This window comes from Psittacula echo (genome assembly GCF_963264785.1).
Source record: "Psittacula echo genome assembly, chromosome: 2".
NCBI lineage: Eukaryota > Metazoa > Chordata > Aves > Psittaciformes > Psittacidae > Psittacula > Psittacula echo.
In genome coordinates, this window is record NC_137737.1 from 160,744,525 (window position 1) to 160,759,856 (window position 15,332).

The 15,332-nt window shown below is 53.4% G+C and overlaps 1 protein-coding gene across 1 annotated transcript in view; it reads left to right on the forward strand.

Moving 5' to 3' along the window:
- ARHGAP39 (Rho GTPase activating protein 39) overlaps nt 1–15,332 on the forward strand; it is a gene marked incomplete at its 5' end in the record, with an annotated part of 57,343 nt that overhangs the window by 14,532 nt on the left and 27,479 nt on the right. The window contains 2 exons of the mRNA XM_080609753.1: nt 5,041–5,472; nt 14,000–14,080. Of these exons, the coding sequence (XP_080465879.1) occupies nt 5,041–5,472; nt 14,000–14,080 (513 nt within the window). The remainder of the gene's footprint in view (nt 1–5,040; nt 5,473–13,999; nt 14,081–15,332) is intronic.

Below are 15,332 nucleotides of genomic sequence, written 5' to 3' on the forward strand. Positions count from 1 at the left end.
GCAATGTGTTGAGCTGCTTGTGGTGATGAATTACCCCAGGTAATTAGAAGAGCAGGGGAGAAGGAGAAGTGTGAGCACTAAATTCCTTCTCCAACAGCAGGGAAACGGTGGTGCAGGGAGAGAGCCTGTACCCAGAGGCTGCCCGGTGTTATTAAGCTGATAACTCACAGTGAAAACCAAGAGGAAATGAAGGCATTTAGGACAAAAGGTCCCGTGTTTTCCTTTGAGGTGCTGCAGGCCTTTACCTTGGCTGGTTTCCAGGCCAGAATGGTCCAGTTCTTGTGGGGTCCAAACAGACTTTGCTCTTCTTTAAGCTCCATGGGGCTATTTTTATCCTAGCCTATCCTGTCCTACCCTACCCTACCCTACCCTTTCCTATCCTATCCTGTCCTACCCTACCCTACCCTACCCTTTCCTATCCTATCCTGTCCTACCCTACCCTACCCTACCCTTTCCTATCCTATCCTGTCCTACCCTACCCTACCCTACCCTTTCCTATCCTATCCTGTCCTACCCTACCCTACCCTACCCTTTCCTATCCTATCCTATCCTATCCATCCTGTCCTATCCTGTCCCTGTCCTATCCTGTTCTGTCCCTATCCTATCCATCCTATCCCTATCCTATCCATCCTGTCCTATCCTGTGCTATCTCTATCTTATCCTCTCCTGTCCTTTCCTGTCCTGTCCTACCCCATCCTATCCTGTCCTGTCCTGTCCTATGCTTTCCTATCCTATCCTTTCCGATCCTGTCCTATTCTTTCCTATCCTACCCTATCCTGTCCTTCCTATCCTATCCTGTTCTATCCATCCTGTCCTATCCTGTCCTTTCCTATCCTATCCATCCTATCCTATCCTATGCTATCCCTATCTTATCCTCTCCTCTCCTATCCTGTCCTGTCCTGTCCTACCCCATCCTATCCTATCCTATCCTATCCTATCCTATCCTATCCTGTCCTGTCCTGTCCTATCCTATCCTCTCCTCTCCTGTCCTATCCTTTCCTATCCTTTCCTGTCCTATCCTATCCTACCCTATCCTATCCGTCCTATCCTATCCTGTCCTATCCGTCCTGTCCTATCCATTCCATCTCATCTTACCCTATCCTATCCTATCCATCCCATCCCATCCCACGCCTCTCTGGTTTTGCTTCCCTGTGATACCTCTGCAGTTTGAGCTCTCCCTTCACCCTGGAGGAGCCCTGGTTGGGGACTTTTTCTTCCTCCCACATGCGGACAGCCCAATATCTTCCAGTAGGAAGATCCAGAGCCCTGGAGCAGCATCTGCCCTTGACCCCATGGAGGCTCTTTCAAACCCGGGTGGCCAAAGAGAAGCATTAAACCTGGAGCTGAGCACTGACGTTAATCTAAGGCCAGAACCATGTCAATGGGAAGCACTGGGTTGCTTTCATCACGCTCAGACCCCAGTGAAAGCCTTGGATGGAAACCTGCAGGGTTTGAACCGTGCTGTGGCCAGTGCTGTTTAATATTTTCATCAATGACCTGGATGAGGGAACTGAATGTACCCTCAGCAAGTTCTCTGATGACACTAAGCTGGGAGGAGTGGCTGACACACCAGAAGGCTGTGTTGCCATTCAGCGAGACCTGGACAGGCTGGAGAGTTGGGCAGGGAGAAACTTGATGAAATTCAACAAGGGCAAGTGCAGAGTCCTGCATCTGGGGAGGAACAACCCCATGGACCAGTACAGGTTGGGGGTTGACCTGCTGCAAAGTAGTGAAGGGGAAAGGGACCTGGGGGTCCTGGTGGATGGGAGGATGACCATGAGCCAGCAATGTGCCCTTGTGGCCAAGAAGGCCAATGGCATCCTAGGGTGCATTAGAAAGGCTGTGGTCAGTAGGTCAAGAGAGGTTCTCCTCCCCCTCTCCTCTGCCTTGGTGAGGCCGCATCTGGAATCTTGTGTCCAGTTCTGGGCCCCTCAGTTCAAGAAGGACAGGGAATTGCTTGAAAGAGTCCAGCGCAGAGCCACAAAGATGATGAAGGGAGTGGAGCATCTCCCTTATGAGGAAAGGCTGAGGGAGCTGGGTCTCTTTAGCTTGGAGAAGAGGAGACTGAGGGGTGACCTCATCAATGTTGACAGATATGTAAAGGGTGAGTGTCAGGATGATGGAGCTGGGCTTTTCTCAGTGATGTCCAGTGACAGGACAAGGGGTAATGGGTGTAAACGGGAGCATAAGAGGTGCCATGTGACCATCAGGAAAAACGTCTTTACTGTGAGAGTGACAGAGCACTGGAACAGGTTGCTCAGGGGGGTTGTGGAGTCTCCTACGTTGGAGATATTCAAGGCCCGGCTGGCCAAGTTCCTGTGGGATGTACTCGAGGTTACCGTGCTCTTGCAGGGGGGTTGGACTAGATGAGCTTTTGAGGTCCCTTCCAACCCTCGGGATTCTGGGATTCTGTGCGGAGCTGGAGCTGGCCTCTATGCCAGGAATAGAAGCATAGAACCATGGAATGGTTTGGGTTGGAGGGGACCTTAAGATCATCCGGTTCCAGTGTCCCATCCAGGGACCCCTTCCACTGGAGCAGGGTGCTCCAAGCCCCTGTGTCCAACCTGGCCTTGAGCACTGCAGGGATGGGGCAGCCACAGCTTCTCTGGGCACCCTGTGCCAGCGCCTCAGCACCCTCACAGGGAAGAGCTTCTGCCTAAGAGCTCAGCTCAGTCTCCCCTCTGGCAGGTTAAAGCCATTCCCCTTGTCCTGTCCCTACAGGCCCTTGTCCCAAGCCCCTCTCCAGGTTCCCTGCAGCCCCTTTAGGCACTGGAGCTGCTCTCAGGTCTCCTCTTGGTTTGGATCATGAGGGTCTCAAGCAACAAGGGGACAGGGCTCACCAGGAACCCAAAAGAGGAAGCACAAGCTCCGGGTCTGCCAAGCTGGCAGATCCCCAGCACAGCCCATCCTGGTGTCCATGTCAGACATGGCACGGATGGGCACGGATGCCTGAGGAAGCTGAAGCAGCTCTGCAGGAGGCAGCCAGGGTTCTTCTCCCCATCTCATAGAATCACAGAATGGTTTGGGTTGGAAAGGAGCTTGAGATCATCCAGTTCCAACCCCCCTGCCATGGGCAGGGACACCCCACACTAAACCAGGGCACCCAAGGCCTCATCCAACCTGGCCTTGAACACTGCCAGGGATGGAGCATTCACAACCTCCCTGGGCAACCCATTCCAGTGCCTCACCACCCTCTCAGGAAAGAATTTCTTCCTTAGATCCAATCTAAACTTCCCCTGTTTCAGTTTGAACCCATCACCCCTTGTCCTGTCACTGCAGTCCCTGATGAAGAGTCCATCCCCAGCATCCTTGTAGCCCCCTTCAGACACCGGAAGCTGCTCTGAGGTCTCCACGCAGCTTCTGCCTAAGAGCTCATCTCAGTCTCCCCTCGGGCAGGTTCAAGCCATTCCCCTTGGCCTGTCCCTACAGGCCCTTGTCCCAAGCCCCTCTCCAGGTTCCCTGCAGCCCCTTCAGGCACTGGAGCTGCTCTCAGGTCTCCCCTTCACACAGCAGAGGGGCAGGATCCCCTCCCTGAGCTGCTGCTCACGATGCTGGGGACCAGCCCAGCGTTAGGGTTCCACCATTTCAGTGTGGTTCCAAAGCTCTGGCGCATGGAAAGCTCCTGTTTTTCCATCCTGTTGAAGATGCTCTGAACCATCCCCAGGGCTTGCGGCCGGGCTGCAGGGGTCACGTAATTGCCCCCTGAGGACTTCTCATCCTGGCATGCTTGGGTGAATTGGGCATTCCTGAAAGGCCCACGGGGGATTGGCTCCCAGGGAAAGGCTGTGAGCCGGGATCCATCACTTGTCTGACTCACTGGATGTGTCACATTTAAATGCCGCCTCGCTTGCGAAGCTCCACTTAGCATGCTGGGGGCTCATTTTGCCTTCTCTATTTCTCTACCTCTCTGAACAGCCTTGTAAATGCAGGCTAGGACGGATTCCAAGTGAAAAATCTTCTCTAATATGAGCATCCCTTGTATTTTTCTCCATAAATCGACAGGAAAATGAAGGATTTGAGTCAGATGTGGCTGCCTGAAAGCCTGGGGCATCCCCTGCATTAGCAAAAGGTGTTGGGGGTAATCTGAAAAATGGGTTAAAGGATCTCTTCTTTGGCATTGCGAGGCCTTTCAATCCTCAAATCCTCTTTTGCATTTCTAAGCGCCATTTACTGCTTTGTGATTCCCGTAACCCCATTGTGCTGCTGGGTCAGTGCGTTGGGTTGATGGGGCCTGGTCCTTAGCTCAGCAGGGGATGGGGTGATGGAAGGGAGGTTAAACCATGTTTTCTGCTCCTTATTGTAGTGATGAGCTCCATACTCCATGTAGAGACCAATGTGAGATCCACTCCTAATTTAATGAAGGTGCACAGAGGGAACTGCTCAGTGTGGAGCTGAGCTCCTTCTCCCAGCATCCCGTGATAGGACACGCAGGAATGGTTCAAACCTGCACCAGGGGAGCTTTAGGCTGGGCATTGGGAAGCATTTCTTTACCTTAAGGATGGTCAAACAATGGAGCGAGTCCAGAGGAGGCCACGGAGCTGCTGCGAGGGCTGGAGCAGCTCTGCTCTGGAGCCAGGCTGAGAGAGCTGGGCTGGGGCAGCCTGGAGAAGAGAAGGCTCCTGAAGGGGAGACCTTAGAGCAGCTCCAGTGCCTAAAGGGGCTGCAGGAAACCTGGAGAGGGGCTTGGGACAAGGGAGGCAGGGATGGGAGGAGGAGGAACGGATCCAGCTGGAAGAGGGAAGAGTTGATGGGATCTTGGGATGAAGTTCTTCCTCATGAGGGTGCTGGGACACTGAAAGGGGTTGAAGGGAGAAGCTGTGGCTGCCCCATCCCTGGCAGTGTTCAAGGCCAGGTTGGACACAGGGGCTTGGAGCACCCTGCTCCAGTGGAAGGGGTCCCTTCCCATGGCATGGGTTGGAGCTGGAGGAGCTTTAAGGTCCCTTCATCCCAAACCATTCCATGATCCAATGGGCAGGGTTGGGAATGACCTTCAAGGCCATGTGGCTGAGGTCCCTTTTCTGTGTTCCTCTTCTCCCTCAGGCTGGAATGGGTGGAAATCATCGAGCCTCGCACGCGGGAGCGCATGTACGCCAACCTCATCACGGGGGAGTGCGTGTGGGACCCCCCCGCCGGGGTGCGCATCAAGCGCACCAATGAAAACCAATGGTGGGAGCTCTTCGACCCCAACACCTCCCGGTTCTACTACTACAACGCCACCACGCAGAGGACCGTGTGGCACCGGCCCCAGAACTGCGACATCATCCCCTTGGCCAAGCTGCAGACCCTGAAGCAGAACACGGAGTCGCCCCGCGCTTCCACGGAGAACAGCCCCGGCAGGAGCAGCAATGTCAGCAGGGAAGGAAGCACCAGCTCCTCCTTGGAGCAGGAGCTGGAGGGCAGCGAGAAGGTGCAGGAGCAGCGGTCGAGCCGTCAGACAACCCAGTACGCTGTAGTGAAAGAGGAAACGGAAAGGTAAAGGCAAGGTTGGATGCGTGGGATGGAGCTTGGTGGGGGGCTGGTGGCATCCGAGTGGGAGTTGAGGCACCCTGATTGCCTCCAAGGGGTGTGGAAGAGCAGAAACCTGAAGGAGAAGAGGTCTGCTGTTGTGGAGAGCTCCTCTAGCTAGATTGCTGATGAGTCTCTGCACCAAGCCTTGAAGAGTGGGTTTTCTACTCTATAAATAGGGTAGAAAGAGGTAAAACCATCTGTAGAAGGTGTTTCTCCTTGGTAGATGTTCACTGCAGAAGGGTCCAGTGGAGAAACAATCCCTTGTCTCCTGGTTCTAGAGTGGTGTGGTCTGAAATGATCTCCCTGGGTAGCATCTCCATGATCCATGCAGTGACCATGGGTTGTCCCACTGGTCTCTGGAGCTCATAGAAAAGGTGGTTGCTCTTGTTAAGGAGATGAAGTCGTGAATGCCCCATCCCTGGCAGTGTTCAAGGCCAGGTTGGACACAGGGGCTTGGAGCAAGCTGCTCCAGTGGAAGGGGTCCCTGCCTGTGGCAGGGGTTGGAGCTGGAGGAGCTTCAAGGTCCCTTCCAACCCAAACCAGGCTGGGATTCTTTGAAGAACGAGTTATTGCTTTCTATGGTCCACCTGCACCTGCGCAACACACTGAGACCTCCGCACTGGTGCTTTGTGTCACGCTTTGATGGCTTCAAAGCTGTAAATGAGGCAGCTCATTACTTAATATCTATATCCTCTGAAACACTGGCTCTTAGAGCATTGCTGACCCAACAGAGACCCACCCGCACCACAGCTCCTGCTGGCAACACGTTCTCCCTCCTCACTGAAACTGTGGCTGGCTGATCTCATGGCCATGCAGGACAAGAACAGGAACTCCCAGCTCTGCGAGTGCTTTCATGTGGGACCTCAGAGGCAGCTTTGCCTCCGTGTCTCGCCCATCAGGGTTGGACCGATCTTCCCCAAGCCCTTGGAAGATGCTCTGATAAAGTTGGAGTGTGGGGATGGCAGCGTTCCTCGCCGGGGAGGTGGTGTTGGAAGAAACACAGAGGTGGGATGGATGCTGTTTGCTGACGCATGGTGGCCAGGTCTACCCAGGTCTCTTCAGGACGCGCTGGCGGTGATTTAAGCCAGTCTTTGCTTGCCCATCCCCAAAAATACCAAGCCTTGACCTTCAATAGGCCAAGGGGAATGGCTTTAACCTGCCCGAGGGGAGACTGAGATGAGCTCTTAGGCAGAAGCTCTTCCCTGTGAGGGTGCTGAGGCGCTGGCCCAGGGTGCCCAGAGAAGCTGTGGCTGCCCCATCCCTGGCAGTGCTCAAGTCCAGGCTGGACACAGGGGCTTGGAGTAAGGGAAGAGCTTCTGCCTAAGAGCTCATCTCAGTCTCCCCTCGGGCAGGTCAAAGCCATTCCCCTTGTCCCGTCCCTACAGGCCCTTGTCCCAAGCCCCTCTCCAGGTCTCTTGTATCCCCTTTAGGCACTGGAGCTGCTCTCAGGTCTCCCCTTCAGGAGCCTTCTCTTCTCCAGGCTGCCCCAGCCCAGCTCTCCCAGCCTGGCTCCAGAGCAGAGCTGCTCCAGCACAGGACATGGGTGGTGGAGCAGGACCTTGTTCCTGACACACTGTGAAGGGTTAACAGGGATCCAGCAATGGGTTTTAATCTCCTTGGGCTTTGCTGCAGGATCAGCATCTTCCTGTAGGATGGTCATTCCCCATAGATTTGCGCGCTGGACCACAGAAGCTGGTGTGGACACTGCACGTCCTCATCCTTCATGTCCTCCACCTCCATGTTCTCTTTCCTTTTCCATGCAGGTATATTATGGGATGCAAAGGAGGAGAGAGGATTGCTCCAGGGTTCTCAGATAGAACGGTTTAACCCCTGGATACCTTGTGCTAGAGGAGAAGAGGAAACCAGCCATGGGGTAGAGTTGTCCTGGTTTTGTGTCCTTTCAGCTCCAGCGATTCATAGTCTTGGCCTTGCTGGGGTTATCATAAAGCAGATTCCAGGTCTTCCAGGATTAAAAGTAACATTAAGATAAGAAAACAACCATATGGCATTAGATGGAGCAGAAATTCCTGCTCACTGCCCGGTTTCCACCTGCGTCCCTGGTGGAGACACAGTGGTCCTGTTCCTTCAGCTTAGCCAAACCATGACACCCTTCTGCACACCAAAGTCTCTTTACCCCCATATCCTGGCTGGAAAATCACCTTTCCTCCTTAATTTCTTCTCTGGAAAGCCTTGGAAGCTTTGCTGAGACCTCACTGTCAATGAGACCTGTTAAGGGAGAGAATACCAAACACCAAGGAAGCCTTGGAAGGGTTGAGGATGCTGCAGCGTGGTCTGTTATGGGTCCTCTTGCCGTGATGGGGATCTACCTGCAAAACCAGCCTTATCCCCACCAGAAAAGGGATGGCTTTTGCTGTAGTGACTCCATGGAAGGGAAGATGCTGTTGGGTAGAAAGGGGAGATGTGATTGAACATGGTGGGTTTGGTACTTCCAGCTGGGAAGGGGTGGACGGGAAGCTGTAGAAACATAGAATCATGGAATAGTTAGGGTTGGAAAAGACCTTAAGATCGTCACTGTAGTGCTGGCAAATGGTTACATCCATGTGTAACGAATGTGGAAAGGGATAAAGCACAGGATGGGGATGCTGTGACAGAGGTGGTTTTGTCCTGCTCTGATTTCTATAGCGAAGCACAGCTGACAAGAGGCCTTGCCTCTGTTGACCTGCAGGAAAGCTTCTGGAGATGCTGAGATTTCATCTGATGCTCTCGGGCCCAGGACACACAAAGCTGTGCAAATGACACATTGCTTTTTGGTTGTGATGATAGCAGCGAAGGGCAGACACAGCTCAGATGCGGGTGCCTGGAGCTTCTCACCATGCAGGGTGTCCCTGTGCCTCAGGGATGGTTTCTGACCACAGAACACCCAATTCTGTCCAGTCGGCTGCTTCGGAATCTGTCCAGGTCTTAAAGCTTCGGAAGGATGCTTCAGGCAAAGAGCCCCTTCAGGCACTGGAGCTGCTCTCAGGTCTCCCCTTAAGGAACCTTCTCTTCTCCAGGCTGCACCAGGCGCTCTCAGCCTGGCTCCAGCCCTCGTAGCAGCTCCGTGGCCTCCTCTGGCCTCACTCCATACATAACAATGGGAGCCAAACTCCTGGATGATGCCCCAGCCAAATAAGCACATGGGCATTTGGAGATGAGTGCGAGCGGACAGCGCATTTCCAGTGTAAAACTCACAGCATCTCAAGATTCCAGTCCTGTTCCTCATTCCATTCCCTTATATTTTAGGGGGAAATGTCCATATCTTGCATTTCTTGCTCTAACCAGGGTGGAAGATGAAATCAGGGAGGTAGCTCTCTCATCCCTGGTTCCTTCTAATATCCTCTCCTTGAATTCTCCACTTCCTGTTGCAAAACAGGGCTCGGGATTAGATGGATATTTGCCTAAGGATATAAGGAGGGAATGTGACGTAGACCCTGCACTTCCCAGAACTCCAAAGAAAAACATCTTCTACCTCCCGTCAGGAGCAGGGGCTGTAATTAAGGGTATGAAGCCTTCCAGGGCAGTGATTAGAGCAGGGGATTAGGAGCTGGGATTTCAGTTCTATTCCTGGCCTTGCCATTGAGCTGTGCTATTTCCGTCCAGTCCCTTTCCCTTCCTTCTAAAAATAAACGGAATGCTGCTCTCGGAGCTGCTGTGAAATGGTGCCACTTCCTATCCCAGGGGGAAAAAGACTGAATTTCCTGGGTTTTCCTTCAATTTAGGAGATGTTTGCTGCTCTGACAAAGGTTTCCAGGCTAAAAATGACAGAAACAAGGTTGTGTCCATACTGGAGCCTTTGGAATCCCCAGTTTAAGGTGTTGATGGAGCATCACCTTTGAGTGTCCTCCATCCCACCTCGGAGAAGGTCCATGCTGGGAGAGGCTTCCCACTAGGAAGTAATAGAATTGTGCCTTTTGGAAATGCTGGGTGAGGTGGGAGGGAGCTCCAGATGTGCTCCTGCCCCTTTCATGCCCCAGGGATGGTGTTGGTGCTCCTGCTCCTGATGCTTTCTGCTGCTTTGAGGTTCAGCTTGAAGCTGTTGGGTGTTAATGCTGGTCTCAGGCCACCTTTAGACCTGATGAGCGGTTTAATGACACAGTCATGGAGTGGTTTGGGTTGGAAGGGACCTTAAAGCTCCTTCAGTTCCAACCCCTGCCCCGGGCAGGGACCCCTTCCACTGGAGCAGCTTGCTCCAAGCCCCTGTGTCCAACCTGGCCTTGAACACTGCCAGGGATGGAGCATCCAGAACTTCTCCATTCAACCCCTTCCAGTGTCCCACCACCCTCATGGGGAAGAGCTTCATCCTGAGATCCCATCAACTCTTCCCTCTTCCAGTTGGAGCCCTTCCTCCTCCTCCCATCCCTGCCTCCCTTGTCCCAAGCCCCTCTCCAGGTTTCCTGCAGCCCCTTTAGGCACTGGAGCTGCTCTCAGGTCTCCCCTTCAGGAGCCTTCTCTTGTCCAGGCTGCCCCAGCCCAGCTCTCTCAGCCTGGCTCCAGGGCAGAGCTGCTCCAGCCCTCGCAGCATCCCCATGGCCTCCTCTTGCCTCTCTCCAGCAGCTCCACATCCCTGTGGTGCTGAGGGCTCCAAAACTCCTTTTCGTGCCCGCAAAGTGTTGCATGAGGGATGGAGCCAAAGGACCTTGCGGTGCACGTGCCCTGTGTGTGCTCGGATGAAGCTGTCCTCACCAAACAGCAAATGTTGGGAGCTTTCAGGAGCATCCCCTGTATCTCAGCGGCACAAGGAGCACCTCAAGCATCCGGCTTAGTGGCTCTCATAGAAGACGTTTGTCAATAGGGTTTGGAGTCTGGCTCCACCATAATTAGGGCTGTCCAAGATCCCATTAGGAAAATAAGGGATTAGGAGGAGTCCTGGATCCCAGCTGCGTTGGGGCAGATGATGGGAGGTTGGTGCAGGAGGATGGGAGCCAGGGAAGCCCCTCTCCTCCTGGCATCCGAATGACTTGGATTTCCCCTTGGTCAAGGCAGCGCCGGTGCAGGCAGCATGGATGGAGCTGCAGGGGCTCAATGTGTGTGTTCTGGAGCCTGTCCTGGTGCACCACCGCCTTTGTTGGTGCGCGGGGTTCTTCTGGAATAGCTCCAGGGTCTCAACGTCCGGCTTGCTGAGCTGTGGGGAGATGTGGGGTTACAGGGAGATCTCTTCTCCTTAAGGTGAGGTGACCGTGGCAGGGGGTTGAAACTGGGTGATCTTAGGTCCTTCCCAACCCAAACGAGTCTGTGATTTTAGGGTGATATTTGTTGTCTTTCCAAGGAGACAAACATGTCACAAGGCCTCTTTTTTAATGGAATAAGCACTCAGGTTGACATTTGTGGAGGAATAACCGTTTAATATGCAAGTCTATATAGGATCATGGAATTATCTGGGTTGGAAGGGACCTTAAAGCTCCTCCAGCTCCAACCCCTGCCCCGGGCAGGGACCCCTTCCACTGGAGCAGGGTGCTCCAAGCCCCTGTGTCCAACCTGGCCTTGAACACTGCCAGGGATGGGGCAGCCACAGCTTCTCTGGGCACCCTGGGCCAGCGCCTCAGCACCCTCACAGGGAAGAGCTTCTGCCTTACATCCGACCTAAATCCGCTCCAGTTTGAGCCCATCACCCCTTGTCCTATCACTTCACTCCTGATGAAGAGACATGAGGGTCTCTTGACGCGTGTGCAGTGATTTCATCTTCATGAACATGAAGGTGCTCAGGACTGATTTGAATTGGGGTTTGGTGCCTCTACGTTAGACCTCTCCTTGACTGCTGCCGTCCAGAAGGGAAGGGCTCTTGGTCTGGTTTAGTTGAATTGACTTGAGGGACAAGTTCAGAACCTGAGTTACAGATAATTCTAGTTTTAGACGAAGATTTGATGCTTCTGGTGTAATAAATGGGCCTGAAAAGCTGGTTATATTGACTTTAGTCCATCATATAGGACAGCAGGGCTGAGGTGTTGGTACAGAACCTTCACCTCCCATCAGAATCTGGAGGAAACATACTGAAAGCACTTAAAACACATGGGCTTGAGTAAGGATTTTGCTTCAGCTCTTGGTCCACCTGCAAAAGAAGAAGGGGCATTGTTAAAGTTACAGTTGCACCAGCCCCACCATGGGTTTTGTCTCCTTTACGTGGAAGGAAAAGGATGTGGAGGATGATGTAGAGCATGTCTTTGGTACCAGTGATGCGCAACCACACTGCTGTGATGGGCTCCATGTAGTCTTGCCACTTGTCTGAGGTTGTGACATCTCGGTTTAAGGATGTTCTCTGATGGTTCTTCTGGTCTTCAGCTTGGTCTTGCAGAGGTGCAGGCTTTGGCCCTGGTCACCAGCTTCATGGCATAGAAGGCAAGGGATGGTGGAGGCAAGAAATGCTTGGGTTGGGAAGGAAGAGACTACCCAAGGGAGAGCCATGCTGAGGGTGGCATTGGCAGGGGGACTGTGGTGGCATCTGCAAGGGTGGCACAACCTGCCCACAGCCCGAGGGACTTAAAGGTTGGTCAGCATTACCTTGACCACGGAGCAGGTCCTCTTGGACATGGATGATGCAAAGGTGGTTGGGAATGGCCAGCATGGGTTTATCATGTGAGTTGTGGTTGACCAGCCCGATGGCTAATGATATGACTGCTTATCAGGATGGTCTGCATTGACCCTAGCAAGGTGTTTGATGTACCTTACATGGCATCCTTGTGTCCAAGTTGGACATTAGAGTCTAGACAAGGACACTAATAGGTGGGTGCAAAACTGGATCGTCAGGCTCAGAGGGTGGCGGTTGATGCTTTGCACCCAACCTGATGCTTGCCTGTGATGGAAACTCCTCCCAAGCCCATTGTGGGACCTCTCCTCTTCCATATCCTTATCAATAACCCGCAGAGGAGACAGAAGTCGCCCTTGTCTGCAGATGAGCTGCTTGGTTTGAGGGCAAGGCTGGTGGTCAGAGGGACCTGGAGGAGTGAGGACAGGCTGGGAAAAACCCCCTGGAGCTCAGCAAGGCCACGTGGAGCAGTTGGGATGCACTGACCCCCTCTGGGCAGTGGCTGGGTACCAGTCCTGAGGAGCCAGGAGGCTTGGGGAGCTCTATGCTCAGTGAGGGTGAACAGCACACGTTGGTAGGAAGGGAGGCTGGTGGCATCCAGCAGATCCATCGCCTGTAGATCAAGGGAAGCCATCGCCGTCCCCATAGATCAAGGGAAGCAATTATTCTCCATTAGACCACAGGTTTGGGTTCTCCAGGACAAGAAAAGCTTGATGAACTTGAGTGAGACACCAGGATGGTCAGGGGCATGGAACAGGATGTGTGAGGAGAGCATGAGGGACCTGATGTGGCTTCTCCTGGAGGAGAGAAGGTTTTGGGGACACCTCAGGGCACCCCTCAACGTGATTGCAGCACTGCCGTAGCAGGACCAGTTGACTTGTTGGTTAGAACAGGTTTTGCTCCAACATCAGTAACTTGGAGACCCAGAACCAAACGTGGGTCTGCAAAATGTCTTCAGTTATTGATGGAGAAGCAAAGCATCCCTGAACTCAGCACCTTTGTCCTCCAGAACGGGTTGTCTGGTGGAAGAGTCACCAGTTCCCTGATGGTCTCCTGCTTGTGGTCTTTCATAGGATCCCAGACTGGTTTGGATTGAAGGGACCTTAAAGCTCCTCCAGCCCCAACCCCTGCCATGGGCAGGGACCCCTTCCACTGGAGCAGCTTGCTCCAAGCCCCTGTGTCCAACCTGGCCTTGAACACTGCCAGGGATGGGGCAGCCACAGCTTCTCTGGACACATCTTCCCAACATGACCCAGACCTCGTGATGGACACAGGTCTTAGTCTTGGCACTCTACGTGTTGTGACCTCGTGGCATCTTCTTGCTCAGAACTTGCTGAAATCACCCCAAAAATCTGGGCATTGAACTTCCTGCCCCTCCAGGTGCTTTTCCATGTTTCTCCAAGCAGTGTGCTCAGATAGGGCATCTCTTGGAGCTGGTTGGTAGCTGTTGGTGCTGTGGCCTTCTCCCCTGAAGGTTCTGTGGGCTCAGGTGTAACCAGCTGCAACGTGTAGATGAAAATGGGCCAAAAAGGGCTTTTCTGGTGGTCAACACCTCTGCCCATGAGAGGAGCAAGAGCGATGCTCAAGGCATGAGGAAGGGCTTCACTTGGGAAGGGCCATGTTGCAGACAAAGCTATGAGATGTTTGGGATCCGTCCAAGCCTGTCTAGAGCCATTCTTCACCGAAGAGCATAGCTTAACGGAGAATGTGGTGTTTGCAGGGTGTGAAGGGAAGCTGGAGGCCACCATGGAGAGCTTGGTCATCATCTGCTCCATACCTGATAAATGACTCCGAGCTTGGTGTGATTTGATGAAAGGAGGTCCTGAGTGCGCAGCCAAGGCTGGTGGGACCAGGAGCCCACCTCCATGGATGGATCTTCATTCCTCCTGGAGCTAAGGAGACGTTACTAAAGGGCACATGGACGTTGCAGTCACTGGTGGTAACTCCTTGTTCCCTCTTCCTGTGTTGCAGCTCGTCACCTTCCGGAGTGTTTGAGAAGGAATATGACATCTATCGGGATTACAGTGCGGAAGGTCAACTCCTTCACTACAGGTAGCCCATGTTTCCCTCTGGTGTCAGGGTCGGGTGAGGTGGGATGTGGGACAACCCGTGTGCTTATGGTTGACGTGTGGAAATGGGGCAGTAACACCGATGTCTTTGTGCTCTGCTGATCCTCCACTTCCCCTTCCCATCGTGTGCTGATGTTTTGTAGCTTTACGACAACCCTTAAATAAGCCCTAAGATGTATTTTGATGGTTCTTTGGAGCAGGAACCATCCATCCTCTACGTGGTGGTCCTCTTCTGAGTGCATCCTACCCATGACCACAAACTGGAGTAGGACAAGAGGAGCGCACAGGGCTGTCAACCTGGTTGAGCTCGTAGTCTGTGGGTGTTCAATAGGCTCCAGCATTAGGACAGGACTTTTGGGGATGACCCAGAACGTTCCATCACATCTACTGCAAGCAGTTTCTAGGCTCTCTCCTACAGGTTTTGCTTTGCCTAGAAGCGGGTTCATGTGGGTATAGATTTCATCCATCACTGCAGCAAGCCCAGGTGGTTCAATGCGCTGTCTCCATAGGGCAGCTCCCAGTGCCTGAAGGGGCTGCAGGAAAGCTGGAGAGGGGCTTGGGACAAGGGCCGGTAGGGACAGGCCAAGGGGAATGGCTTGAACCTGCCCGAGGGGAGACTGAGATGAGCTCTTAGGCAGAAGCTCTTCCCTGTGAGGGTGCTGAGGCGCTGGCCCAGGGTGCCCAGAGAAGCTGTGGCTGCCCCATCCCTGGCAGTGTTCAAGGCCAGGTTGGACACAGGGGCTTGGAGCAAGCTGCTCCAGTGGAAGGTGTCCCTGCCCATGGCAGGGGTTGGAGCTGGAGGAGCTTTAAGGTCCCTTCCAACCCAAACCAAGCTGTGAGTCCATGTTTCGATGGTCATCAACCCCAAGTGCAGCTTTGGGGTGCAGCTCCTTGGGTCACCAGCAGCATCTTCAGGAGCAGGTGAGGATTTCTCCTCTCCTTGGTGCTCCCAGACCACAACTGCTGAGATCTCCTGATGGATTGAAGATTATGGGTGTCACTAAGAGGATGAAGTCTTGCTCCATCTGTCTACGAGGCATTTGCCTCCAAATCCTGTGAAGACAGGCAATCACCAATGAACCTTTTTAACCCTTTCCTCTTCATTCCTTCTGCTTGGTGGTCCCTGGCGCCCGGTTGCTTGGTGGCCTCGTTTTTCCTCCTATGGTTCATGTTGGAAAGGTTGAACTCTGCTAATCCATGCCTGTTTGTGGGATGAATCCCAGGTTTCTTGTCAT